The sequence below is a fragment of the Marmota monax genome, unplaced genomic scaffold (assembly GCF_021218885.2).
Source record: "Marmota monax isolate L192 unplaced genomic scaffold, Marmota_monax_Labrador192_F-V1.1 WCK01_AAM20220418_F8-fsc00068, whole genome shotgun sequence".
NCBI classification, from domain to species: Eukaryota; Metazoa; Chordata; class Mammalia; order Rodentia; family Sciuridae; genus Marmota; species Marmota monax.
This window is the reverse complement of record NW_026692352.1, coordinates 6,391,705-6,419,073: the sequence shown is the minus strand read 5'-3', so window position 1 is coordinate 6,419,073 and position 27,369 is coordinate 6,391,705. Positions and strand designations below refer to the sequence as shown.

Below are 27,369 nucleotides of genomic sequence, written 5' to 3'. Positions count from 1 at the left end.
CAGACCTGCCCCAGACTGGAGTCCTGCATCTGACCTTGCCCCTCCCCCTCCTGACCTCTCCTTGTCTCCCTTGGCAGCCCAAGGCAGGGCTGGTCCTCCCCTCCCTTTTCCCTCCTGTCACTCTTCAAGCACTGGCAGCTCCTAGCCACCCACCGCTCGCCCTTCGTAGCACACGGTTTTCTCTAGTCTTTGCTCCCTCTGCTCTCCCTGCTGGGAACCACCCCCCCACCCCCGCCCAGGCCACCTGACGGTTCCTCCCCCACCTGCACATTATTTATACAGACATGAATGCTAAGCATAGATGAGCTTTCCATCTGGAACAGTTTATGTACCTGGCAGAAGAGGAACTAACCTTTATCAAGGACCAATTCCATCCCCAGCACTCCACATCCATCATCTCCCCTTTAGGCCCAGTGGCAACCCCGGGCAGTAAATTTCACTTCTGTTTTCCAGGTGAGAAAACTGAGGCTAAGACAGGAGCGTCTTCCACACAGAGGCTGGGTTGGTGCCAAAGCCCCTAACGGTGGTCACGGAGCTAGCGCTGGTTTAGACCCTGGTAGACACACTTCCCGTAAGGCCGTGTCATGGCCTGGGCACGGGTACATGAAAATACTTGCTATCGAGTGAGATTGTGCTGCTTTGCAAATGCTAGGGACAACTGTGATGCACTCAGGGCTGTGGGACAGGAGAGGGGACCTCGGGGAGAGAATCTGGGTCCCAGAAGGAATGATGTCGGTATTTGTTCTCGTGGGAGGAGGATTCTCTTCCAGACAGAGTCACTCAGTAATGGAAGAAACTGTCCTGGGGTATGAAAGCAGGGGCTTGGCATTTGTGTGGCAGTCTAGAGGAGTAGCAGGTGTCCTCTGCATTGATGTGTTACTGGGGATGCAGTAGTGGATGACAGAGCCATCATGGACCCCATGCTGCTCCCAGATCACTGGTGACATTACAGGGGCTTTGAAGGTCAGAACCTCAGGGATCTAAGAGGGGGTCACCCGCCTCTCAGACTGAGAAATGACATTGCACAAATTCAAATTAATGCATATTGTTAATCTTTTCACTCTTTAAGCCTGGCTGCTTCATGTCTCCACTGCTACATAATAAACCAGGCAAGACTTAGTGGCTTGAAACAACGATGGGTTCTTCTGCTCCTGGGACTGGCTGGGACGTCCAGCCGACCTCACTGAGCTGACTCGTGTGGCTTCATGTGACGGGTGGGTCAGCCAGGACTGGGTTGGGTGAGGACGGCAGGCCTCTCTCTGCACCAAACTCATCATTCAGTAGCCCAGCCTGGGCTTCTCACTGCAGCTGGGCTGGGCTTCGAGAAAGTGGGAGAGAAGCTGTAAGGTCCCTGAGATTTGGGCTCACAGACACAGAGAGAGAGCTTGCCTTCTGCCATCCCTGCTGGACAAGCAAATCATGAGGCCACCCACGAGAGGTGGGGGAATAGATCTCACCTTTGGATGTACTCACGTTCTGTGTGTCCTGGGATGGGAGATATCAGTGATGTTAAAAAGCTATCTCACTGGCCTCCCCAGAAAGGGTTTAGAGCCAGTGACAAATGACTACAGGGCTTCCAGGCTGGGTGTCAGGAACCTAATTTCCCTGTCTCCTGCAACCTCTGTGTGTACAGTGAGGGCACTGGGCATGGTGGACTCTGGCCCTGTGCATGGTGGGGGCAAAACTTGGATGACATTTCCCCTCTTCCTCTAGGCACAGAGACACTGACTTGTGTTCAAATCACAGAAGTAGAAGTCCAATCATAGAAGAAGCCACCACCCAGACACACGCCTCGGTGACCCATTGCTTTCTATTTCTTGTCTTCTGGTAACAGGAAACCCCTGGCAATTCCCAGGGCAGTGCTCCATGGCAATATCCTCTGTCACTCAAAGGGAGAGCATGTGACTTAAGGAGCCAATCAGCCCCTTCCCAGGGACTGATACAGAGAACCCAGAAGACAGGTCTCCTCTGAATGGAACTTCTAACTGGGACTTTTGGGGCAGGTTGAAGTGCCTCCAGTGAGGAGCCCAGCCAAATGGGCTCAAGAACAGCAAGAAACAGAAATGAATATTAGACACATGGTGTTCTGGAGGCCCTGGCAAGCCCGGCTCTACCTTCAGGTCACCGGCCACCCTGATGTCTCCTGCAGAGGAACAGCCGGTTAGCAGTTCTTGTGTTTAAGTCAATTGCAGTGGGGTTTCTCTCCTGGAGCTGAAAGAAGACAGAGAAACACAAACATTGTCTCCTGAGCAGCCACCACCACCAAGATTAAACACCCAAGAGCTGAAAGCAGCCTTTCAGAAGTGAGGCCCTCAGCAGACATGAGGGTGGTGTTTTGTTATGTGCACCCTGGAAAGAAACCTCTCCATCAGCCCCTGCCCCAGGCTGCTCCAGAGCCGCTGTAAAATAACAATACCTCCCCTGAGGTCCCTGAGGAGGAGGAGGACCTGCCCACAGACCTGAGCATGCAGCTGAGCTCACTCAAGGGCTGAGGGATCTTGCACACACTACCCAGCAGGCCTGGGGCTGGGTCAGCTCAGACACAGAGCAATGCCTACATGCAGGACCTGCCAGCACATGGGGGAGCTTCCCTATCCTGTGATCTCCCAGTAACACGGGGAGGGAAGGAGTTAGTGATTTTCCTATTGTGCTAAGGATGAGACAAGGATTCTAGCTGCCCAGTGACATCTCCATCCCTGGAGTCCCAAATGCTTAAACAGAGGATGTAAATCTGAACCCAGGCCCAGGAGCTCCGATGGCACACCTGTTACTGTTTAGTCCCTCTCCCTGCCCCTTGCCTGGACCATCTGGTATCATAGAGACAGTGGGCTGGGCTGCTCTGCTCAGACCCTGTTCATCTGGCTTCATGGGCAGGCCTTTCTCAAAGCACTCTGGTGCTGGAAACCGCACCCTTCAGTCTCTCTCTGTCCACCTGGGAGGTGGTGATGAGGGCTTCTGCCAGTTTTGTCCAGGACCAAGATCAGGGTTCTTTAAAAATGCTTCTGTGAGCCAGGCTCAGTGGTGCACATCTGTAATCCCAGGGGCTTAGGAGGCTGAGGCAGGAGGATCATGAGTTCAAAGCCAGCCTCAGCAAAAGCAAGGTGCTAAGCAACTCAGTAAGGCCCTGTCTCTCAATAAAATACAAAATAGGGCTGGGGATGTGGCTCAGTGGTCAAGTGCCCCTGAGTTCAAACCCTGGTAGCAAAAAAGAAAAGGGCTGGGGTTGTAGCTCAGTGATAGAGCGCTTGTGTCGCCCACATGAGGCCCTGGGTTCGATCTTCAGCACCACATAAAAAATAAAAAAAATAAATGAAAATAAAGATATTGTGTCCATCTTTTTAAAGAAAGAAAGAAAGAAGAAAAAAGAAGAAAAGAGCTAGGGAAGTGGCTCAGTGGTAAAGTGCTTGTCTAGCATGTGTGAGGCCTGGATTTAATACCTAGTACTGCAAAACAAAAACCAAAAAACCATGATATATCCCACTGAACACGTTCTCAAAAAATATCCCCACAGGCCAGGCACAGCAGTGCACATCTATAACCCAGGGGCTCAGGAGGCTGAGGCAGGAGGATCATGAGTTCAAAGCCAGACTCAGCAAAGTGCCCCTGAGTTCAATCCCTGGGAGCAAAAAAAAAAAAAAAAATAGTTCTCAGAAGCCAGTACTTGTGGGGGACCTAGGGTCAGAAAAGGGGGAGGGAGTATATCTCAGGTTTCTTCTTTCACATTCATTTGGCCCATCCTATGACACAGGTCAGAGTCAGAGACTAAGATTTGGGTTGAGCCAAAAAAAGCCCTTGGAGTCTTTCTAGTTCAGTCCTTCACCTACAGACAGGTGGAGCTCAGAGAACAAAAGTATACCTTCTATCACAGTGCAAATCAGCGGAAGAGGTCCACACCAGAGCCAGTTCTCCTAGCCCCTCAACCAGGGCCCCTGAAAACAGCCAACTGCCCCCCGCCCGCATCTCCACGGAAGCTTTGGCCTCCAGGGAAGGAAGCTGAGGAGAAAGAGGGGTCAATAGAGGTCAGCACGGTGAACGGAACTATGGCTGCCCTCACCCCCTCACCCCCATGTCCTTTCAGCCTGGGTGCCTCCCTAGGCAGGGCATATGCAGGGTTGGTGCTGGAAAGATGTCCAGTGGCAGTCAGGCAGGGACTGAGATTCTGGCTAGCAGGAAGCCGTCAGCACGACTGGGCAATCAGATAACCAGACTCACTGGGGGTGACGGAGGAGAAGGTGGCAGCTACCGCCAAGAGAGGGCTTGCCCTGCCCCGCCCCGCCTGCTGGGACCTCCTCCCCTCCAAGAGGAGCCTGAAGCCCAGTGGCCAGCGCAGGCCTGCCACACAGCAAAAGCTGGACAGAGGAAAGGAGGAGGAGAAGGAAATGGAAAGGTCAGTGGGTTCTAAGGATGAAAAGAAATCCTCTCACAGATGTCTCAGGGAATCCCCTGCTAAAGTGCTCCTATTGTACAAGTGGAGAGACTGGAGTACAGGGAGGGACAGACCCTTGCTCTTGTGCCCTTGGCCTTTTTTATTTTTATTTTTTGGTATTGGGGATCTAACCCAGGAGTGCTTTACCACTGAGCCACATCCCCAGCCCTTTGTATTTTTTTTATTTCAAGACATGGTCTGTCTAAATTGCTGAGGCTGACCTAGAACTCACGATCCTCCTGCCTTGGCCTCCTGAGTGGTTGGGATTACAGGTGTGGGCCACACCCCCCCCAACCCTCCCCCCCCCTTGGCTTTCAAACCAAGCTTTTGGGACCACTTCCTCATAGCCCTCTCTCCCTCCCCCTCCCCCAGGACAGGGTTTCCAGCCCTAGCTGAGCCTGGATCTTCATCAACTAGACTAACTGGGGAGCTGGGAAGGGCTAGGAGGGGTCAGGCTTGGGCTTCAGAAGTTCTGGGACCATCTCCTGGCCTCCCTAAACTGCCATGAGACCATGGAAAGTCATTATCCTCTTCCCCTTTGTTCACTGTGAGCCACAGCTGCAGTAGACTCTGAGCTGGAGGGATCTGGCTTCTAATACCCATTCCTACAGTTGTCAGCACTTCCTCTTTGAGTCTCAGCTTTCAAGTCTGTGAAATGGGAATACTAATCTTAGTTATGGAGGACATAGAACATTTTGTGGGATTGTATTATAAGTCTCCAGGAATTTATACAACTTGCTGAATATCACACACCTAAAAATAAAATCAGACAAAATCTATATTGGAACCCAAAGTCTATATTATGATTGTTTTCAGTTTTTACTCCAGCTGGGAACCAGAAGGGGATTTTTGGCAGAAGCGCTCCTTACAATGTGTGGGGGCTACTGACTTAGCTTCTCAACCGAGCAGATAGAGTGCATCCTAATCAGACAGGCCACCTGGAATGGTTCTCACCAGTTGATCATGGTGGCCAAAATACAGGGGCAGAGGAGCTAAGGACATTCTTGAGCCCCCAAAGAACTTTGTTGCCAACCTCTCAGGGGCAATAGCCTTGCTCCTCCTTTACCTCCTAAATACGCCACCCAAAGCCCCACTATTTTCCCACTTCTTTTATAATGAGATTGACCCCAGTGCTCTGGGATGGGAGATGCGGATGTGTTCACAAGGATATCCCCATGACTGTGTGCAGGTGTACGTGTGCATTTAGCTCTGCATGCTTGAGAGCTATGTGTGAGTTCTGACTGCATGTGTGGAAACTTGTGTTTGTGCCTGAACTGATTGGGGGCGGTCTATAGATTCAGCCTCATCCTAATGACATGTGTACAGCCACTTCACACCTGTGTGCTCCTGAGTGTGTGTGGGCATATGATGTGTCTAAGCATCTCCCACGTAGTGAACCTGTAACCATTTGTAGTAATGTGTCTCAGCCCTGTGTGGAAAGAGGGACTGGCTGTAGAACTGGGGTAGTATTTGTTTGGCTGGGAGTTTGCTATAGACATTGTGGGCCCAGGTGTGTGTGTTGCATGTGGAGGTACCTGTGGCCAGGTATTGGGCAGCCTGTGAATACCACTTCATTTGCAGCTGCAAAGAATGAGGAAAAGAGCATTGGGGGTGGGGGGTGGGGAGACAAGTCCTTTCTAGGTCTCCATTTTCCTTTCTACTAATGAGCTAGATTATCCTTGAGCACATTCTGCGATTGGAGCCCCTAGAAGGAGGAGAAGACAGAAGAGGATGGCACCACAGCACCCAAGGGGCAGCTAGAATCACTGAGGAGGGGACGTTGGAGAAGTTAGAGTTATCTACAGGCCAGGCCAGGGGAGGCCAAGGGAAGGAGAAAGTGACTCCAACCCCCAGCTGGGCTAGCTTCATAGGAAGTCTTCTATAGTATCGTTTACCTTCTGAAACTCGGTCCTCAGCTGGGACCCACTATGGGGAATGCGCCCAGAAGACTCCCCAACAGTTGCCCCAGCAGCTGGGATTCCCAGACAGAAGCCAGGAATGAAGCCTAAGGTTTAAAACACCCTTGCAGAGCAGAGTCATGGCGCCTCTTTTCTCCTGGGAGGGCAGGATCATTTAACTGGTTCCAGAGGCCTAAAGAGATGGCCCCGCGAGAGACCAGGACCTGGACACCAGCCAGAGTCTCAAGACCGCGGACGTCATCAGCAGCCAAGCTGCGAGATGAGCACCCTAGTGATGCTGGCGTTCCAGACTGGGACCTAAGATGGACTTTGTCTGGCGGGTCGAAGTTCCTTTGCCGGGTTTCTGCGAGGATTGGAGATGGGCCTTACCTGGGCCCGGCGCTCGGCTGGCACTCAGTAGGCACGCAGCTGTCGCGCTTAGTAAACACTAGCTGTGATGAGCAAGACCCCTTTTGTACCTCAACGGGCTGCGAAGTCTTTTCGAGCCGCCGGCGGCGCGGCGAGTCCCAAGCATCCGCAGGGATCCCGCCCCCGCCCCCAGCGCGCCGCCGGAGCCACCCGGTGGGGTTCGGCGCGCTGACGTGGGCGGATCAAAGCGGCTGCCCGCGCCTTATAAAGCAGTTTGGGGCGGCCGGCGCTGCAGATCGCGCCCGGCGAAGGGGAGAGCTCCAGCGAGCAGATGAGTGCAGGGCCCAGGCGCTGAGCCCAGCGGAAAGCAGCTCGGCTCCGCGCCACGGTTCGTGCTGCACGCAAGCCGATCTCCGTTTGCGGGTATCCTCGGGATTCTTCTCCAGCCGCTCCACAGTGAGGGCGTCCTCGCTGCTCGCTCTGCCGAAGTGCGTTCGGGTCCACTAGGGGCCGCGCTCGCCGCTCGAGACCCATCTGGACAGCGGGGCACGCAGGGCGCGCACGGAGAGCGCCCTGAGAGGTGAGCAGTGGTTGTGGGCAGCCGGCAGACACTCAGCGGGGATCCGCTAAGGCTGGGGGCGCCCGAGTCCGAGGGGACCGCTCTTCTAGCACCCGCCACGACCTCCTTGGGCACCCATTCCCGGGCAAGCACAGCATGTCCTCCGTACCTCTCTTCTGCGGCAGTCCTAGGAATTCCGCTTGCGCAGCGCAGCTTCGGTACCTGACTTGAGAGTGGTTGCGGGATGGGGTGGGCTGCGCAGTTCCTAGGGCCCTCACGGACCTTTCCTGGCCCTGTCCCCGACTCCGGGACTCGACCCCCTCCCTTCTAGTCAGCCCGCTGATGAGGTCATGCCCGAGCCATCCCGGGGATGGGGGACTTGGATCCCTCGGCAAAGGGAGTGTGTGTGCGAGGCGGGAGAGGGTAGCAAAAGGCAGAGAAATTCGGCAGCTCCTACCAAATTGGAGGATGGGGGACGGATGCCTTGTTTTGAGAACTTCCAAAGGCAACAGGGGTAAGGCAAAAACCGAGTTTGTTTACAGACCTGAGTTCCAGGATGGGGGTTGGGGAGGAGGAGAGACCTGACCCCTGCCCCGCGGCACATCTGGAGCCACCCCAACATCTGGCTGAGTTCGCTCAGGAGCCTACACCTCCCGCCACAACCCCCATACCCGGCGCTGCGGTGTCTCCCGGTCCCTCATGGACCTAGGGTACGCAAAGTTGAGCTCCAGGGTAGGGATCCCAAGCTCCCCACCCTCCTCTTCCACTTCCAAAACACCGGATCTCCGCGGTGACGCTGCGCAGCGGCCGCAGCTGAGCAGACATATCCCGAAAGACTCGGGACTGGGGTAAAAGCCCGGTGGCGGTTGCTGCCTCGCTACACTTCTCCAGGTAACCTTGAAGCCGTGGCTCACCCGGTCCACTTTGAGGGCTGCACTACCCGAGGCTGGACCCGCCAGTGCGGACCTTCCGTGCAGCGTGGACACTGCCCCTGGTCGCGGCGCTCGCTCCGGGCCCAGCACCGGCGTGTCGGGGTAAGGGAGGCTATGCAAATCCTCGCCTCCTTAAGCTCAGAGCGTAGGCTGCCCTAGAGGCGAGGTTTCCAAAGTCCTCCACGGCAAGAGACATGACCACCTGTTGTCGGCACTACGCTCACGGTGTCCAGCGTGTGCACAGCCGTGGCGGTCCCCTTCTCCACCTGCTGCAGGTTGGGTAGCTTGGACCTATTCTCCAGGAGGAGGGAGGAAAGGACCTCTGTCTCTGCAGACACTGCACTTTAACGCGAGCGCACTACTACGCGCCTGGCCCCTAACGAGGCTCCGCGCAAGGCCTGAAGCAAGTGGTCAGGACTGACCAAGGCATGTAGATGTCTTATAGAAAGACCGGAACGGAGAGGGGACTCATTCCACATGTCATCTCACCCTCAGACGAGGACACCCGGACCCAGGAAGAGGAGGGGAATTGCCCAAAGTCTCACCGCTGGGGAGACAGTTAATAGATCCCACCTTGAACCCCGGCTTAGCGCCCCCTGGCGGGCCGGGGACTCCGAGAGGCGAGTGCGCTCTGACCCGCAGGGCTTAGGTTGAGGGTGACCCAGCGGCCCGTGTGGCTGTCCTGGAGATTCTTACACCGGACGGGAATATCCGTCAGGACCCAGAGGCCCAGGTCAAAAACTTCCTCCACCAGAGACGAGGTGGAGCGCCGGAGGAAACCTGGAACTGTCGGAGCCACTCGGAAAGAGCAGAGAGTTGCTGCAGGCCTAGGTCCCGGTGCACCGTGTGACCTGGGCGGTCTCTCCTCTCCCTAGGAGAGTTGGGCTGGACACTGATCCTCCGCTGTAAGTCTGCGCGCCTTCTTCCTTGTGCAGCCCTTGGACCCTCCCCACCCAGTTATGCTGGGCGCCGTGGGGGAGAGCCCACACTTCAGGGGGCGGAGAGGAGAGACAGTGACTGGAATTTTGATCCCCTCCCCCAATCAGCAGATATTTTTCTCGTTCTGAGGAGTGCGGTAAACTTCCAGGACTAGTAAGACAAAGGATTCGGATGTAGACTAGGTGGAAGGAGGGGTTCAGCTACACCCATAACCCTGCTGTCACCGAGCGCCACTGTGCTGGGCGCTTAGCTGGGGGACTCTGTAGAGGAGGAAAAAAAGTAATTTGGAGTTTTCTCCTTGCCTCCCCCCCCCCTCCTCTCTCTTTGCTTGCTTATGGCACACATGTACTAGCACATACTACACAAGTATACGTAATAATGGAAACCGGCAGAGGGAGGCTCAAAGACTCAAAAGAGGATTGGGAGGTTGAAAAGACCTCAGCAGATGTGTGAAGTTCGGTCCCTTGATTTTACAGAAAGGGAAACTGAGGCTGGAAGTGTTTGAGGCTTTGCCCAAGCTCACCGTGCCAGACGAGAACTCTTTCTCTTCTAGCGACCCCCCACCCCCAGTCGGGCTCCTCCTTTTTCTAACTCTGCAATTCCTTTAGAAAGGAATCCCTTTGTCTCTGCTCCTCGGAGGGGAAAGGGGCTGCTGGGGCTGTGTAGGACTCCAGGCGAACGCCAGGTGTTGGTAAATTTGGGAGAAGCTGGGAAGGCAGTTAATGAGGTGAGAATGAAGAGGGGGAGAAAGCCGCAGAAAGCAGCTCTGCGGATTGTGAGCGGGCGGGGTGGCAGCAGCTGCGCGGACCTGGGACGCCGCCTGGCGGTGTGAGGCAGCATCGTGCCGGCTCGGCGAGCTACCCGGCTCTGCCAAGGCCGCGTGGCCCCGCCTGGAGCCTGGCCACGCACCTCACTCTCTCTTGCCCTCCAAAGTGGATCCACCAAATAGGAACTCGGAGATTCCAGACCCTGGTTCATTATTGTTTTATAAAGAACTTTGCCATCCCATTCCTCATCCTCCCCTTCCCAGACAGAAACAGATGGCCCGGAGCAAGCCCCCATTTCCTGACTTCTCACTCGCTTGATCTCACCGGACACCGGTAGACCTGAGAACAGAACACCGAGTACAGACGGCTCACTGGAACAGCCTGTTTCACATCTCGTGGCCTCAGTTTTCTCATCTGTGAGATGGGCTGCCGAGAGGAGCAAAGGCTATCATGTTAGGAGAACGTTCCTTATAAAAAGTGAACTGTGCCCAAATCACCCCAGTTTACAGAAGGGTTCAGGAGAATCGCCAAGGTCATAATTAAGCTACTAATCAATAGTTCGGAGATAAGAACCCGGATCCCAGGCGCCGAAGCTGCTGTCTCCAGCCGGGACCCCTCTTGTTTCCGTCCCTGGGTCTGTAGGTCTGTCCAGTTTCTCCCTCTGCCTCTGCAGCTTTCAGCCTCCTTCTCTGAGTCTGTCTCTCCCTCTCGCTGTCACTGCGCCTGGTCTCTCCCAGCGACTCTGGTTCTGTAGCCTCCTGCCCTTCCTGGGCGGCCGGCGCTGCGCTAGGTGGACACGCCCTCGGCCGCGCTCTGGCCGCACCTAATTCGAGCCAGACTCTGGCGGGTCCCGGGGCCGTGCCGGGCGGGAGAGGACTCCGGCCGCGCGCTTGGCCTCCCCGGGTCCGACCCCTCCTTTGTAATTTGAATAAAACGCCTCCCCGTCCGCGCGCCGCCTTAACCCGCCGCCTCGCTCTCCTCTCCCCGACTGCAGGCGGCGTGCGCGCAGGACCCGCGGCGGTGGCCGTGCAGGCGGCGGGACTTCGGCGCGGCTTCTGCAGGGTGCGACCCCCGGGCGTGCCCGCGGCGCGACGATGAGGGCGCGGCCGCAGGTCTGCGAGGCTCTGCTCTTCGCCTTGGCACTCCAGACCGGCGTGTGCTATGGCATCAAGTGGCTGTAAGTAGGGACCTCGCCTCCACGCCGACGGGCCCGGGGCGGGAGTTTTGGGCAGGGGAGGGCCTAAAGGGGTCTCCTGGATTGGTCGAGTTTGCCAAGACCCGGGAGTCCAAGATGACTTGGGGTTCGTGAGGAATTCATTCTTCTTTAGCCTCGATTTCCTCCTCTGCAAAATGCCGTCCTTTCCAAGGGCTTTCGCAGCGGGCAATGGAATTGTCCCGTCCTGGCCCGCTGATGTTTGCGCAAAAGCCACCGAGGTGTCTGTCACACACCTCCGCAAGACATCCTTGTCGAGGGGCGCACTCGCTCAAGGGGGCCAGCTCTAGATCATCTCCCTTCTCAGGCTGTTGACCCTAGCTGGGGGTTCACAACGACATTCTTGACCTCTCCGCCTAGGTGACCTTGGGGAAGTGTCATTCTACCTCTGAGAGCCTCAGTGTCTTCCTCCCTCAGAGGAGGGGAGACTCAGCTCACTTAGATTCCATGGGAAAAGAGGCTCCGGGAGGACCTCTGAGCTGTCAGCGGCTGTGCACATGTGCAGGGGTTCCTTTGGGTATGAATATCAGGGGGCCATAGGAGACGGTCAGGTCTCCTCTCCGTGGGCAGCGCAAGGGACAGAGATGGGTGCGGAGAGAGAAGTGAAACCCGGCCCCTTGCTGGAGGAGCTGCCCTCTGGGTTGGGAGAGATAAGCCCAGGCCGTAAATAACTCCACAAGTGTCCAAGTGTCCTAGAAGAGACCGGTGCTGGGGTGTGGGGGCCCAGAGGTGGGGAAGCCACCTGGTGGGGTCACACACTTGGGACGCTGGGGAGATTTTCCAGGGCTTGCCCCCTTGCCACTGCAGAGCTCCATGCAGATAGTTAGGCAGGGCACAGTGGGGAGGAGAGTATGATGGTGGAGGAGACTCCCAGGGTGGGAAGGTCCAGGACAGGACACAGGTCTGGAGTTGGGGCAGGGGCAGCGGCAGCGAACCAAGCAGATAAAACAGCAGGGAACAGATTATGGGGGCTGGGGAGGGGCCCCTAGGAGGGCTTGGGGATTAACTGGAACACAGGGAGATAGCGGTTGGGCCGCCAGCAAACAGTCTGGAGGTCATGGGCCCTGCCCCTTCTGGAACTGAGTTATCAATTAATTGATGACTCAAGAGGGGAGTCCTGTCTTCTGGTGCTTCCTGTTTGTAAGGAGAGGCCTGGGCAGGTGGTCTCCCCTCCCTGGGGCATAGGCTCCTCCCAGCTGCCCCTCAGGAACTTTGAGAAACCACCACCTTCCTCTGGCCGTAGGCACCAGGATTCTTCCTGTGGGCAGGAACCCCAGTCATTGAGGGAAACCCCCTCACCCTCGCCCACTTTACGGATAAGGAAATGAGGTCCTGGGGAAGGGAAAGATTTGCTGAGGGCACAAAGAGCATCAGAGACCTGGAACTGACTGGGCTTAGGTGACATTTGTAGTTCACAGGGAGACACAGGGGCGCTGCTAACATCCAGGCCCTATGGTGGCAGGAGTGAAGCTCTGAGAAGTGCGTGATTCACACAGGCCCCCAAGCTGGCATATGGCAGGACAGGTAGCTGGCTCAGCCCGACACCCACGCTATCTGCACTGTGTAGCCCATGCGCTACCCACTCAGTGTCTGCCTTCAAGAAGCTCCCAGCCTCTTGGTGGGGAGGGACATGTGAAAATGCAAGGTGGGCTGTGAGCTGTCCTGGGAGGGAGCATAGGATCCCAGAGGAGAAGTGGTCAGTTCCACCCAAGGGAGGTAATTGCAGTTGGGCTTGGAAAGACACGGAGGATTCTGATGGGCAGAGATGGAAGGCCAAGCCAGTGTCCCAGATGGAGGAATAGCAGGAGCATAGCAGGAGGCAGGACCCTGCCTCAGGGAAGCTGGGAGAGACCAGGAACCATGAGCACCTGCTAGTAAGTGCCCCGGATATGGCTCCAAGAGCTGTGGTCATTTAATTCGTGAATGCTCCTATGTGGCAGGTGATAATTTCATCCCTACCATTTTTACAAACAAGGAGATTAAGGTAGAGAGAGGGTAAATAACTCACGCAAGGTCACACAGCTGGTTCAGGGTGTCTGTAGGGAAACCCCAGCACAGTGGTACAGTGGGAGCAGGATGCTGGGGACTCATCCAGGAGGATCAGCTGTCCTGGGGCAATCCTGGGGCAGTGCTGCCCTGGGCTTTGGAAAGTGACTTATAGATGAAAGGGACATTTGACACAGAATCTGAAACCAGATGTGGCTGAGTAACTTGGGACGCTCACCTGGTGGGCTCACCTGCCTGAGCAGGTGGGGTGGTAGTCAGGATGGAAGCACCTGCTTCCTGGAGACCCTCCTATAACTTACCTCTCAAGTCAAGTGCTTGGAGATCCCCAGACCAGCAAGTATTGGGGGGAGGTCTGGGCACCCACCCCTTTGGTTGTCTGGGTGAGGGAGGGCTGAGGGTGGTCCCATTACCTGTGGGATTGCCCCATGAGAAGACAGGCCCTCCCTGTGCTGCCCTGAGCCTGCCACTCACACAGGGGTGGGGCCTCTTAAGGAAGAGTCCCAAGAAACTCTAGAAGGGCCATAGCTGCTGCAAAGTGAAGTGGAAGGAGGGAGTCTCAGCTTGGGCTCATTCTACCAACGTAGCCCCAGGCAACCCTTCAGCCTCTCAGAGCCTCAGCTCCCCAGCTCTGCCATGCAGGGGAGGAGCCCCCGTCTGGCCCTGGGAGGCCTGGGTTCCAGCTTGGTCTGTACAATCGTGCACAGGCTGGGCAAGCCCTGCCCTTCTCTGGGCCTCAGTTTTCCCACTTGCACCCTGGGAACTGGCACTGCCCTTTAGCTTTTCGATTGTCAAATCTGATGGAGGCTGTTGGGGCTTCCTTGCAGGATGGGACACAGAGAGGTCAGTACGTGTGGGGCCAGGGCAGGGAGCTTCTGAGGTCTAGGAGGTCTCCTCTAGGTAGGGCTCCATCTGCAAGTTCCAGGCCTTCACCACCCTTAGTTACCACAGGTACACAGTGGAGGAAGGGAGCTGGCCTGGTCCCTCTTGACTGTGAAGCCCTGGGACAAATTCTTAGGAGGAATAGGAGGACTCTTGCCATGTGGCCTGGGGGCTTCTTCCTGGGCTGGCAGCTGCAGTCCCCTGCCTGGTGTGGCTGGAGAAGGAGGAGCATTTCTGAGGAGCCCGGTTCCTAAACCTAGGGCCTAACTGAGGAGTCTTGCTTGTCACAGATGGAAGAGTTCTCCAAGCCCACCCAGGGGGCTAGACAGAAGCCCAGCTCTTGCTCCACCCTCCCTGCCTGTGAGCATCAGAATGAGGTGTAGTCCAGGAAAGCCCAAGGTGCTGGGCAGGTGGGTTAGAGTCCCCAGCTCCTCAGACTCCATCGCTTTCCCACCCCTGGGTCAACAGATCCACAGAGGCAGAACCACTGGGTCAAAATTTGTGGTCCCCTAATGTCCACCCAAAGCCCTACCCAAGGTCCTCCTTATCCTGAGGATGCCTCTGCCACTGACTGTTGACCTCATCCCATCTCTCTATGGGGGAAGCAGGAGCTTCCAGGCCACATTCTGGGTGTGCTGGTAGGGACCCTTCTGAGGCCTCATGAGCCCACAGCTGTGACCGAAGCATCTGATAAAGAATGGACTGCAGAATGGCAGAGACCCTGGGGCTCCCGAAGCCTGACCGTAGGTCTTTGGCTAAGATCTCATCATATGGCCTGCCCCTGTGCCTGGGCAAGAGGGATGGAGGCCCTTCTTGCAAGGTGGCCTTACCTTAGGGAGGTGAAGGTAGGGCTGCTGACAACCTCAGGAAGACCACTCAGTGATAGGCTGGGCAGGGTGGGCACTGGGGAGACTGGAGGAAGCTGGGCAGATGCCTTGTCCCTGCAGGAGGCGGAGGGGGAAGGACCACCCAGGCGCAGAGATGAGCTGGTGTAGCAGAAAGGAGAGGGAGTACATGGCTCAGGCGATGGGGGAGAGGTGAAGCCATTTGCCCAGCTTGTGTCACCCTAAAATGTCCCCGCCATCAGAGCCTGTGTCAGTCCTGGGCATAGAACACTATGGATGTGTTCTATGGGGCTGGGAGAAGGGTAGCAACATGCAGGGTCACGTGGTAGGTGGTGACTGAGCCAGGGTTTGAACCAAGCCTCTGTCAGAGCCAGTCCCAGCAGACCCCTGAATCCTGAGTGAGAGAAGCCTGCTGCCCACCGCCACCCCTGTAGAACCCTGGCACAGGCCTCCGGGTGAACTCTCTGTTCCCTCCTGTCCTTTCTTCCACCCTCTCCCCCACGCCCCACCCCTAGATAAACCAAAATGTTTCCAATTAGGGGTCTGCGGAGGGAGGCAAGCCTGGGGAGACTTCCACACAGTGACTCCCCCGCCTCCTGCCTTAGTCCTTGATTACCTCCCCAAGGGGGATTTAGTTAGAAACGGTCATTACCACTAATTACCAGAGGACTGCGGGCCTCCTCTGCTATGGAGTCTGCTGCCTCCCCCTGGTGCTTCCAGGGGTGAAGCCTCCCCCGCAGACTGTGGCCAGCTGCTCCTGTCCCAGCCAGTGGGTCCCTGGGGCCTCCCTCATAGGACCTTGCTCACTGCTAGCTGGGGAGGCTCTTGCTTGATGACTTCATAGATGGAAGTTAAGACCCAAAGTGGCTGCCAGGGTCCTCAGGGCCCCAGGCAATGAGCATCAGGTCCTGGGAGCTCAGAGCTCCCCTCCTTTGGAGCTGTGGCACCCAGCACTCAGGCACTGCCTGCACTGAGACAGGATCAGCCCTCACCCCACTTCTTGGCTGGAGCAGGAGCCCAGGGAATGGACGGCAGCCCACGCTGCATGAGCTCGCACTGTGCGCCTGCCATTAGGCCACATGTTTGATTTGCTGTCACTCATGCAATCCTTCCCATTTTAAAACTGAGAAAACAGGCTCAAAGTAAAGGAACAAACTGGCAAGAGCAAGAGCAGGGAGGCTCGGGCCAGCTGTGCAGAGCAGGGTGCCCAGGAAGGAGGCCCACGCATCCCTGAGGGCCTGGGCCTGCTGAGGAGGGAAGACGGGACTCACAGGGGGATGCCGGGAAGCTCCACCACTGGCTGGGCCTCTGTCCTCATATGTGATAATCTGGTCCAGGATGATCCCTGAGCCAAGGAGTGAGAGCTCTGTTCACTGGGAAACGGACAGCCGACGCTGGGAGGAGCTGGAGGGGCTATGAACAACCAAGAGCCCACAGAGGCGTTGGCGTTGGCGTGCGCAGTCAGAGCCCTCCCAGTCAGGGCTTTGGGGGTTTAGACAACAGGCACCCCAAGAAGGCGAGGCCTAGGCAGCCTGGAACTGGTCCAGTTAGGTCAGGAAGCCCTGTCTGACAAGGCTCTGTGGACCACTGGTGCTGACGCTGCTGTCCAAACACATCAACATGTCCCTGCTCATGGCTTGGGGCCACTCTGCGCCTTTGATCTTGCCTCTTCCTCTGCCTGGAAGTCTTCCCTCCTCGTCCAAGCGCATTCTCTCATTCTGTAGGGCTCTGGAATCCTGTTAGCCGCCTGCACCCCCACCCCAACATCCTCGTGGACAGCTTGCTGATTTTATCTGGGGAAAGGGTCCAAATCTTTTGCCTGGCTACAGGCCTCTCGACATAGCAAATGGGTTCAGTAATTAAATGAAAAGATAAAGAGCTCCTAACTCATCCTGGGCATATAGTAAATGCTCAATTAATAGTATATGTAATTATTATGATTATAATAATCTAGTAGTTAGCACAGTTTTTGGCACATGTGCTGAATGAATGTTGAGTAAAGAGAAATCATTCACAGCTGCGTGAGAACTCCGGATGGCAAGGGATGAGAGGGCTTTGTGAGGTGCAAACCCTTTTAGTGCTGGTACAATTGTCATGTGGCTCAGGTGGGTTGGGGTTGTGATCCTATGTTATGGTTAGGGCTTTAGGTCCAGAGGTGGCAAAGGATGTGCCCAAGGTCACACCGAGTGGGAGGGGGAACTGCTGCTCCATCCGTGGCTCTTTACCTCTGGTTTTCCTGGCTCCCTCCAAGAAAAGCTCCAGTCACTGAGGGGAAAGCTGAGCTGGCAGGGCCAGCGGCGGCAACAGGGCCCCTCACAGCCCTGTCTTTCTTCCTTGGGTCGTTTTCGGCGGTGTGCAGGGCGCTGTCCAAGACACCGGCCGCCCTGGCGCTGAACCAGACGCAGCACTGCAAGCAGCTGGAGGGCCTGGTGTCTGCACAGGTCCAGCTGTGCCGCAGCAACCTGGAGCTCATGCATACCATCGTGCGCGCCGCCCGCGAGGTCACCAAGGCCTGCCGCAGGGCCTTCGCCGACATGCGCTGGAACTGTTCCTCCATTGAGCTCGCCCCCAACTACCTGCTTGACCTGGAGAGAGGTAGGGCGGGGGCTGCCGACAGCACGCGGGGGTGGGGGGGTGGGGGGTGGGGTGGGGATATGAGTGAATTCAGGCGTGAATCTAGGTGTGTTTGGATAGGTGGGTGGATTCACGGATGGGTGGATTCACAGGCTCGTGGATGGATGAGTGGATCGGTGGATGACGGACCGGCACGGACGCAGGCACGGCTGGGCAGGCCGATGGGTGCATGAGTCATTCATAGGTACGGGCATTCAGGCGTGAGCCAGCGAGTGAGTGAACACTGGCGAGTGACACGCCAGTGCAGGGAGCCTGAGACTTTACAGGTACACACGCACCCCTCAGCATGGGCGGAGGAAGCAGGAGGCTCACAGCATGCCCCAAGGTCGTTCCCATGGTCCTGAAGGTCAGCCAGGGACTATATCAGTGAGGAGGCCTAGAGCCCACCCTCAGGTAGCAGGTGTGCCCCAGGCAATCCTAGACCAACTGATGGAAATTTTTTTTGTGGGGGTGAGGAGTACTGGGGATTGAATTTAACCACTGAGCCACATCCCCCCCCCCCCTTTTTTTGTATTTTTTTTTTGAGACAGGGCCTCACTGAGTTGCTTAGGGCCTCACTAAGTTGCTGAGGCTGGCTTTGAACCTCCTGATCCTCCTGCCTCAGCCTCCCAAGCTGCTGGAATTACAGGCGTGCACCCAGGTGCCAGGCTCAGCTGATGGAAATTGAGGGTCTTGCAGGTGCATGTGGGGGTTAGGGACAGGACATCTGTGAAGCAGGCTTCCTGGAAGAGGCGGGTGTTGGGGACCTGGCTATGACAGAGAGACTTTTGACAGACAGAAACGCCCAAGTGGGTCTTATCTCTCCACTGTGTGATAATAACTCCCCTTGTGGATCCTAAGCAGTGACAGCTCCTGTTTGTGTAGCACTCGATGCGGCCTCCTTCCTTCCTCCCCAGTTATCTGGAGGCCAGCACGGGCCTGCCGGGGGTATATCTCTATACTCGGTGGCTAAGGAAACTGAGGCTCCCGAAGGGGAAGTGCCTGCCAGTTAAGAGATGGAGCAGGGCTCGGACCCGGGGGACAGTGTCCAGCCAAGGCGCCTTGCCTCTGCCCGGATTAGTTTCCTGGGCTGCTGTGACGGTGTGCTACAGACTGGCTGGCTTCAAACAACCAAAATGTACCCTCTCCCAGTTCCGGAGCCTGGAAGTCTGAAATGGAGTCCTTGGCAGGGTCTGCTTCCTCTGCGGGCCCCTGGGAAAGCTCCTTCCTTGCCTGTTCCCAGCTTCTGGTGGCTGCAGGCATCCCTGCAGCTGCAGCATGACAGTCCCCATCTGCCACGTTCTTCAGCCCTTCCTCCCGGGCGCAGAGGGGGCTATGGGCCACCACACCTCATAGGAAGGAGTCCCCTCCTGGCATTCTCCCTGTGTGTCATGGATCCCAAATCCCCTCTCCTCTAAGGGCACCGGCCACTGATTCAAGGTCTTTGATGTGGTCCGACTTCATCTTAGCTCGGTGCCATCTGCAAAGACCCTATTTCTAAATAAGGTCACACAGGTGCTAGGAGGCAGGACTTGAACATGTCCTTTTTTGGGGACGTGATTCAACCTGCAGCAGGCTCTCTGCGCACTCACCTGTCCCATCAGGCTCTGAGTGCCTTGAGGATCTCAGGGCCTGGCCTTTGCTTCTCTAGAGTGAAGGGGTCCTGGTAGGATGTGAGTGGGGTGAGCTGTGGGTGTGCAGGGACTGAGGGGAGCGCGCCAGCCAGCTGGGGGACACCTGTGGGATAAGACTGACAAACTGATGGCCTTAGTGCCATCCTCCATCTACACCACCCTGTCCCTGTCTGACCCCTCAGTGGGGTGGGGGTGATGCAGGAGGGTCTCAGACCTGGGTCCGGTTCTATCCCTGGACCACCTGCCCCAAGTGACCTTGCACTTCTCACCCCACAGGGACCCGGGAGTCGGCCTTCGTGTATGCGCTGTCGGCGGCCGCCATCAGCCACGCCATCGCCCGGGCCTGCACCTCTGGCGACCTGCCCGGCTGCTCCTGCGGCCCCGTCCCAGGTGAGCCACCCGGGCCTGGGAACCGCTGGGGAGGATGTGCGGACAACCTCAGCTACGGGCTCCTCATGGGAGCCAAGTTTTCCGATGCTCCTATGAAGGTGAAAAAAACAGGATCCCAAGCCAATAAACTGATGCGTCTACACAACAGTGAAGTGGGGAGACAGGTAACCACCCACCCCCGGATGGTGTGCTTGTGCCATTGGCCAGAGAAGGCCGTCGGTGTGCCCCTGGAGGGGGGCGGGGGACGGGCCCTGACTGCCCACACCTGACGCACCTGCAACCTCCCTCAGCTCTTCCCTCTCCAGCCAGCTGCTTGGGGCTTGGCTGGTCCCTCCTCCCCAGGTCCACCGGATCTGGCTTGTCCCAGCAGAAGGAGCCCTGAGCTGGGAGTCACGAGCTCTGAATGGCTGAGGTGATGCTGGACAGTCACTTCCTCTCTGGCCTCAATTGTTCCCATCTATAAAATGGTGCGTGGGTGCTCAGCCCCCCTGTGCCTTGCTCCACAGCCCTGGGAGGGACCAGGAACCATGGAAACTTAGGCTAAGGAGTCATCTCCTTGGATTGGACAGGGAGCCCTAGCCAAGCTGACCCCAGCCTCTAAAACACACCCCAACATCTATCATCATCAATTTTTCATTAGTTCCTCATCTAATAGCACAAAAAATAGCACAAGTGAACCAACGGACCTTTTTAGTTTCAAAAAAATTAAAACAAACAAGCACATTTCACACCAATCCATGGTCCAAACCCTGCGACAGATGCTTGATTTTCTTTTCTCTGGTCCATAAACCACTCGGGGCAGCAGCTGTTCTCCCCTTTGTACAGATGGGAAGAGGCCCCAGACGGGCAGGGGCTCCTCAGCCAGAGTCATGTACAGATGGCGTCTCACATGCCCCTTAGCCCCGCGGTTCAGAGATGCCAGGTGAGGCAGAAAGAATCTACCTAGGTGGCCCAGCCAAGGACACAAGGCGCAATGGAGCCCAAGTTTGTGGGACTCCATGACCAGAGGCTTCAGTGCCTCTCAAAGGTCTCCCTCATGTGAGGTTTCTAGAATGTACAGGCCATCCTTGCCCAATCTGGGAAACTGAGGCCAAATCCCAGAGCTTGTATGGGAGTCTGTGTCCTGCCTCCCAGCTTTGCTGACCTGCACCTATCCATGGAGACCCCACCCCAGGGCCAGCCCCAGGCCTCCTGCCACCCGGTCATAGTACCCCCAACCCCTCCCTGCCAGTGCAGTGAATGACATTGTAAATGCCACAGGTTGGCACTGGCACGGGGTGGCCGAGTCTGCCTTACCTTCTGAGGACTCCAGGCCGAAGCCTGCTGTGCTGTTTAACCCCGTGCCCTCCTCAGGTTCTGCTCAGCAAATTCCAGATTTTACATCCAAAATGGACTCCCTCAGTCCCCACATTCTGCCACTCATGAGGGAGAAGGAGCTCTAGGAACTTGAAACAGCTCCCTCCCTAGCTACTGAGTGATTTTAGGCAATTCCATGCCCATTTGGTGCCTTAGTTTCCCCATCTCTCCGATGCAGGAGGTGACCCTTGTAGATCTTTGCACAGGGCAGGTGGGAGGCCAGGCCCAGGTAGGGGTTTGAGTCCTGTGAAAATAAAAGGGGGTTAAAAAGCTGAATAAAAAGGCCCTTAGCCAAGCATGGTGGCACATATCTGTGATCCTAGTGGCTTAGGAGGCTGAGGCAGGAGGATCACGAGTTCAAAGCCAGCCTCAGCAACTTAGTGAGGCCCTAAGCAACTCAGTGACACCCTGTCCCTAAATAAAATATAAAAAAGGGCTGGGGATGTGGCTCAGTGATTGAGTGCCCCTGAGTTCAATCCCTGGTACCACACACACACACATAGGCCCTTAGATGGCACCAAACTCCTGCCCCTCAAACACAAATGGGGAAACTGAGGCCCAGGGAGAAGGTGGGGCTGCATTGAGCCTGAAGCCAGGTCTAGAGTCTTCCTGAGCCTCCAGGCCCAAGCCTCCCACTTTCCACAGGGTTGTTATTTTCAAAATTCACAAACCCTTTATTACCTATCACCTCACTGAATCCCAGGGCACTCTGCGAGGTAGAAATGGCGTTCCTGCTTTGCATGGAAAAAGACAGAGCAGTGACGCTGAGGGGTGCCATGCTTGCTAAGGGTCTTCCGGGCAGAAGCACTGGCAGTGGAGAGCCGCGGCTGGCCCAGGGCTGATGGGGAGGAGGTGCCCCAGCACTCGCCCTGCCTCTTCTCCCTCCCTCTCTTCCTCGCCATCCCTCCCCAACTCCCTTCCTTCCATTCTTTCTTTTTTATCCTCCCCCTCCCCAGCAAGCATTTAGCAAGCCCAAGTTTTGTGGGAGAGAAAAGGCATGGAACAATTAAAGCCCACAGCTTTTGGAATCACCCTCAAACCTGGGTTCAAATCCCAGCTTCATGATTTTTCTATCTGTGCAAACTTGGGCATGAACCTTCACCTCTCCGAGCCTTCATTGCCTCTTTAAAGTGGGGGAGATAATGGTACCTCCTAGATGGGCTGTGATGGTGATTCACCTGTATCATGTGTTAGAATGCTTGGTATACAGTAGGTGCTTAATAAGTGGCATCTGTTGTCCCTGCAAATGCTACTCTTTTCCTGCCCCTCCCAGCTGTCCTCCTACCTCTGGGTTGGACCACAACTCACAGACCTCCAAGCTTTAGAGCCGAACAGTCCATCCTTGGAGGCCATTGGGCATGAGTCTCGTGAGAATGCCCAGCCACATGCTGGGGGGCAAGGGTCCTGGGCAGGCCAGGGAGGGGGCTCCGGCCGCCCAGCCCGACGTCCCCCCTGTCTGCAGGCTCTACGCGCCTCTTTGGAAACGAAGTGTAAGTGCCATGGGGTGTCTGGCTCCTGCTCCATCCGCACCTGCTGGAAGGGGCTGCAGGAGCTGCGGGACGTGGCCGCTGACCTCAAGACCCGCTACCTGTCAGCCACCAAGGTAGTTCACCGACCCATGGGCACCCGCAAGCACCTGGTGCCCAAGGACCTGGATATCCGGCCTGTGAAGGACTCAGAACTCGTCTATCTGCAGAGCTCGCCCGACTTCTGCATGAAGAACGAGAAGGTGGGCTCCCACGGCACACAGGACAGGTAAGGGCAGGTCACCCCGCGGTCACTGCACTCGGCTTGGGTCACACACGGTGGGGCTCCACTGGCACCCGGGGAGTGGAGCCCCTGCCCAGCAGAGGGGGAGGCCCCAGGAATGCTGAGTGGAGATGAGAGATCCAAGGGTCGCTGCAGCACTTCTGGGAGGGCCGGAAGTGGGCAGTGGAGGCTGGCATGAGACCCCCGGCCGCCTCTCCCCTAGATGGCCAGAGACAATGACCGAGAGAGGAGAAAGGCTTTCCAACAGAAAAACAGGTGCTCAATAAATGTTTGTCAAGTAACCTGGTGAAGGATAAGGGATGTGATCAGCTGAGAGGCACCAGGGAGGTGGGCACAGGGGTCAGCTGGGCCACCCAACCAGTCTGGGGAACTGGGGGACAGTGTGGTCTGCCTGCCTTCTATAGAGGGATGACCCTGTGCCCCCTGACATGTGCAAGCCCTCCCCCAGTCCCATCTTCTCCCATGTCCTCCCAGTTTTAGAGCTGGGGCTGGGGTCCCCCATAGCTGGTCAATCACAGCTGCCACAGGGAGCTCAGGACAGGAGAGAGGGAGGGGCCGGGGTGGCTGAAGACCTGCTGTGAGACAGGACTGGTGAGGATCCAGGTGAGCACCTTGTGGAGAGAAAGCTAGTCTTGAGCTACGGGGACAGAAAGAGCTCCCTGGTCAGGCCAGGGCAGCAGGCTCTGTGAGGAGGCCCAGGTCCCGCCCAGGTCCCATATGTCTGGGAAGCTCTCCTTGGCCATGCACAAGGCACAAGGACATATTGACGGGCCTGAGGAAGCCCCAGTGAAGGATTGGATTAAGGCAGTGTTTCCCAGAGGTGCTTGGCTGGGGAACTCTTTTATTAAGGAGCCCCTAATAGCATTCCACAAAACTGGTGTTCAGCGGGGTTAGAGGAATATTGAACTGAGAGCGGGTGTCTGGGAACGCGTCTGGCACATAGTTGGTGCCCAGCCAGCATCTGCTTCCTCCGCGGCCCACGTTCCTGTCTCCAGGAGGGGGGGTGGCTTGGGGGCTCTGTCCCCACAGGCCAGGGCAGCAGGCTCTGTGAGGAGGCCCAGGCCCCATCTGGAGGCCAGATTGAGGGGTTGGGCTGAGTGGAGATGAAATGGGTCAGGCCAGGGAGACAGGAAGGAGCGAGAGTCTGGGCTGAGGCTGCAGGGCGGGTGTGAGGGGGCAAGGAGAGGGAGGAAGGTTCTAGAACACAGAGGGGCTAAACAAAGTCCACTGAAGACCCCAGAGTGAAGAGAGGGTCTCCTTGGACCTGTGAGTGGCTTTGTGTGGGTTGGGAAAAGCCACAGCTTCCCAGCTGGATGAGCCTGGCGCCTGTACTGATCTGAGGTTCAGGCTCATCTTCCTGAACCAGATGGAGCTCCAGTCTCACTTCCCAGCATCTCCTCTGTGCTGGGCTGACAGTCTCTCTCCTTTCTGCCCCTCTCCCACCACTGTTGGGAGGCCCACGGACCAGCACCATGCCTGCTCTCTTAGCACACCGGCTTGCAGGCATTCCCCCATGGCCCTCGCAGGCCCTGGTGCTGGTTGGCTTTTGCTGTAGTAACAAACAGCCCCCAGTGTCTCTGTGCCAACAGGCTTAGCATCTCAGGTCAGCTGTGGTTCACCTACCTGGGAAGTGGGGAGAGTCCTCAGGTGTCCAGGAGCAAGGGGATCCCAGAGGGGCCCTGACCTGGCCTGGGCTTCTAGAAGACTTCTTGGAGGAGGAGGTGTGGTTAGGGGCTGGGGCCTTGGGAGCAGGGGCTGCATGACCAGGCCTTGGTGGCAGTGCGGCCTGTGCACTCTGGAGCCAGCTCCCTTGTGGAGAATGCCTTGCAGCTCCTCATATCTGAGCTGGGGAAACTGAGGCCTCACCTGCTGCCAGCATTCCAAACCACAGCCCTCTCATGATTCTTTCAGAGGCCTGCACCCAGAAACCTGCCCTCCCCCCACAGCCTGTGCCACCACTACCAGGCGTCCCCGAGGATCTTCCCCAGCCCCACGGCACCACCTTCCCAACTCCCACTCCCAGGCACAATTTCATGTCAACAGTCAAGGAATAAAAAGAAACCCTGTCCCCTTCCTATTCCAGAGGGTAGAGTGGTTAACCAGAGACCTGCTGGATAGGGATAAGGGGACTTATGGGTGTTGAGTGACTAAATAAGGGTTAAGTGACTTAAATCACACAGCCAGTGAAGAGCAGAGCTGGTATTGGAACCCAGGTCTGCCTGGCTCTAAGGCATGTGATCTTCCAGGCATGAAGATCACATGCCTGCCTCCTGCCCCCAGCTCCATATTTGAGTCACCTGCTGACTCTCCAGGGTGTCCCCTCCCGCAAGCCCTCTCTCACTCCAAGGCCCTGCCCAGTTCAGGCCAGCATCCTCCTGGCCTTCCTGCCTCCAGCCCTACCCTTCTACCTGTTCTCTCGCTATTCTGACACATGCTCTTTGCTTTTGCCTGGGCTGCTCCCTCTATCCAACACCCTTCCCCTCCTCTGCCGGTTAGATGCCTGCTCATCTCATGTGGGTTAGCCTAGATGACCCTCCTGTCTCCTGAACTCTTGCAGAGCCTGTGCTCAACCTGTGGGACCTTGGGCAAGTCCCCTCTTCATACTCTGCTGTAGTTTCCTCATCCATAAAGATGAGGATTGGTTAGCTGGATACAGTGACGCACATCTGGAATCCCAGTGACTTGGGAGGCTGAGGCAGGAGGATCACAAGTTAGCAAGACCCTATCTCAACATAAAATTAAATATAAAAGGGGATGTAGCTCAGTGATAGAGTGCCCCTGGGTTCAATCCCCAGCACCATGGAGCACCCAGGAGAGATGAGATGCCTCAGTCATCTCTAGGGCTTGCCACCTTGGGCATTCTGGGATGCCTCTGTCCACATGGCTGTGGGAGCCTTTTGTTTCTGCCTGGTGCCCAGATTCCTGCTGCTCTGTTCCCATAAAATATTCCCTCTCCAGCCTCAGCCTGGCTAGAGGAGACCATCTGAACAGATGTCTCTTGACTAGATGGAGCTGATAGCAGCAGAAGGGTGTGTGCACTTCAGAGGAAACTTTGGTGGCTCCTCATCCTACAGTAATGAGCCATGGGTCTTAGGGGAGAGACATGAGCAGTGGCTCTGGTGCCAGAAAGAACGTAAGCCCTGCTTGTCCATAGACCCAAGTGGGAGTCCTAGGCCTCTGCCCTTTGGTGAGCCTGCATTCTCTGGATAATGGGGGCAACAGCATCCTCCAACCAAGGACATTGCAGGCCTCCAGAAAGTTAAAATTCTGGAGGGACACGGCTGACACCTAGGAGTCGAGTGCCAGCAGCCTCTCTCCCTCCACAGTGTGCCAAACTCACTTCACCTCTCCTCCAAGGCCATTTTAGGTGTTTCAGAATTTGTCCTGAGATTCTGAAAGTAAATTTGACTCTCACATCTATTATAATATATTTCAATGTGAAGTTAGGACGATTAGACTGGTGCGGGGAGCCTTTCGGTATTTAGAAGTAGAAGAAACAGAGACACCTCCCAGGAAACAAAACAGCCCCATCATTTTGGTAATGGAAATAGAGGGGATTAGACATACCCTAGGCAAGAGGATTACTTCAGATTCCCCAGAGATCAAGAGGGGCTGAGAACCGCGGCCTTGGGGAGGCTTGCAGGTGTTGCCCTGGGGGCGACCCACGGAGCACTCACTGACCTCGTGTTCCCACCCCCCAGGCAGTGCAACAAGACGTCCAACGGCAGTGACAGCTGCGACCTCATGTGCTGTGGCCGTGGCTACAACCCCTACACGGACCGCGTGGTAGAGCGGTGCCGCTGCAAGTATCACTGGTGCTGCTACGTCACCTGCCACAGCTGCGAGCGCACCGTGGAGCGCTACGTCTGCAAGTGAGGCCACGCCCTCGCCCAGCAGGAGCGCGGACTCCTCGGGACCCTCAGCCGGGCGGGGCCTGGAGGCACCCCCTGGACTTTTCCCATGCGAATTCCAGATGCCAGGCGCGGGAGGCGGCTTGTGTTTTGCCTCCACTTGGAAGCCACCAGGAACAGAAGGCCTGGTCACTCTGGAAGGAGGGCCGAGACATCAAAGGAACCGACAAGATTAAAAATAACCTGGCAGCCCCAGGCCCTGGAGTGTCGCGCTGCCTTCCAGACTGGTCCAAGCAGCCAGGGTAAGAGGCTGGTGAGACTGTGTGGACTTGACCTTTCGGGGCCACGAAGATCAGCCTTTGGGAATGTTCTGCGGGGCCCTCGGCCCACCACATGGAACCACTAGATTGGGTTGTAAATGTTTTTCGGGTTTTTTTTTTTTTCTTCTTCCTCCTTTGGGATGTGGGAGCTACAGAAATATTTATAAAACATAGCTTTTTCTTTGGGGTGGCTCACCTCAGTTCCTCTTTATATATTTTATATATATAAATATATATATATATAATGATTATATTTTAAACAAGCTTTTTAAACAGCTGTATGGAATAAATGCTGAGCAAGCCCCAGCCCGCCCCTGCAGTTTCTGGCCTCCTCAAGTGATCCTGGGGCTGGCGGGGAGGACTCTCCGGTTTCCAGGCAGGGCGGCGTCCGATTGATGTCCCAGCTCCCCCTTGTTCCCCCCACACTCGGCCCTGGCCCCAGTTTCCCTCTAGGATCTCTTGGTCAAGGGCGGGGACAGACGTCTTGAAACATAAACCCAGCTGGCAGCTCTTTGTTCCTCAGGGACACACACGCAGGCGCACAGCCCGCTCCTCCATGTGGTCCGACCTGCTAAGCCAGCTGTAAGAGAAAACTCCACCA

General features: G+C 56.4%; 1 protein-coding gene across 2 annotated transcripts; it reads left to right on the top strand.

The window, feature by feature from the left end:
* The first annotated feature begins 6,964 nt into the window (after positions 1-6,964).
* Positions 6,965-27,085, top strand: Wnt11 (Wnt family member 11). Of its 2 annotated transcripts, none has more exons than XM_046442010.2 (6): positions 6,965-7,273; positions 10,885-11,067; positions 17,194-17,429; positions 19,358-19,635; positions 22,290-22,582; positions 26,299-27,085. In XM_046442010.2, exons 2-6 carry the CDS (start codon positions 10,985-10,987, stop codon positions 26,471-26,473), a joined length of 1,065 nt encoding a protein of 354 aa, XP_046297966.1. In that variant the 5' UTR covers positions 6,965-7,273; positions 10,885-10,984; the 3' UTR covers positions 26,474-27,085. The 2 variants fall into 2 exon arrangements, with proteins under 2 accessions (XP_046297966.1, XP_046297967.1); XM_046442011.2 differs by lacking the exon at positions 6,965-7,273 and adding an exon at positions 7,808-9,089.
* The last annotated feature ends 284 nt before the right edge of the window (positions 27,086-27,369 follow it).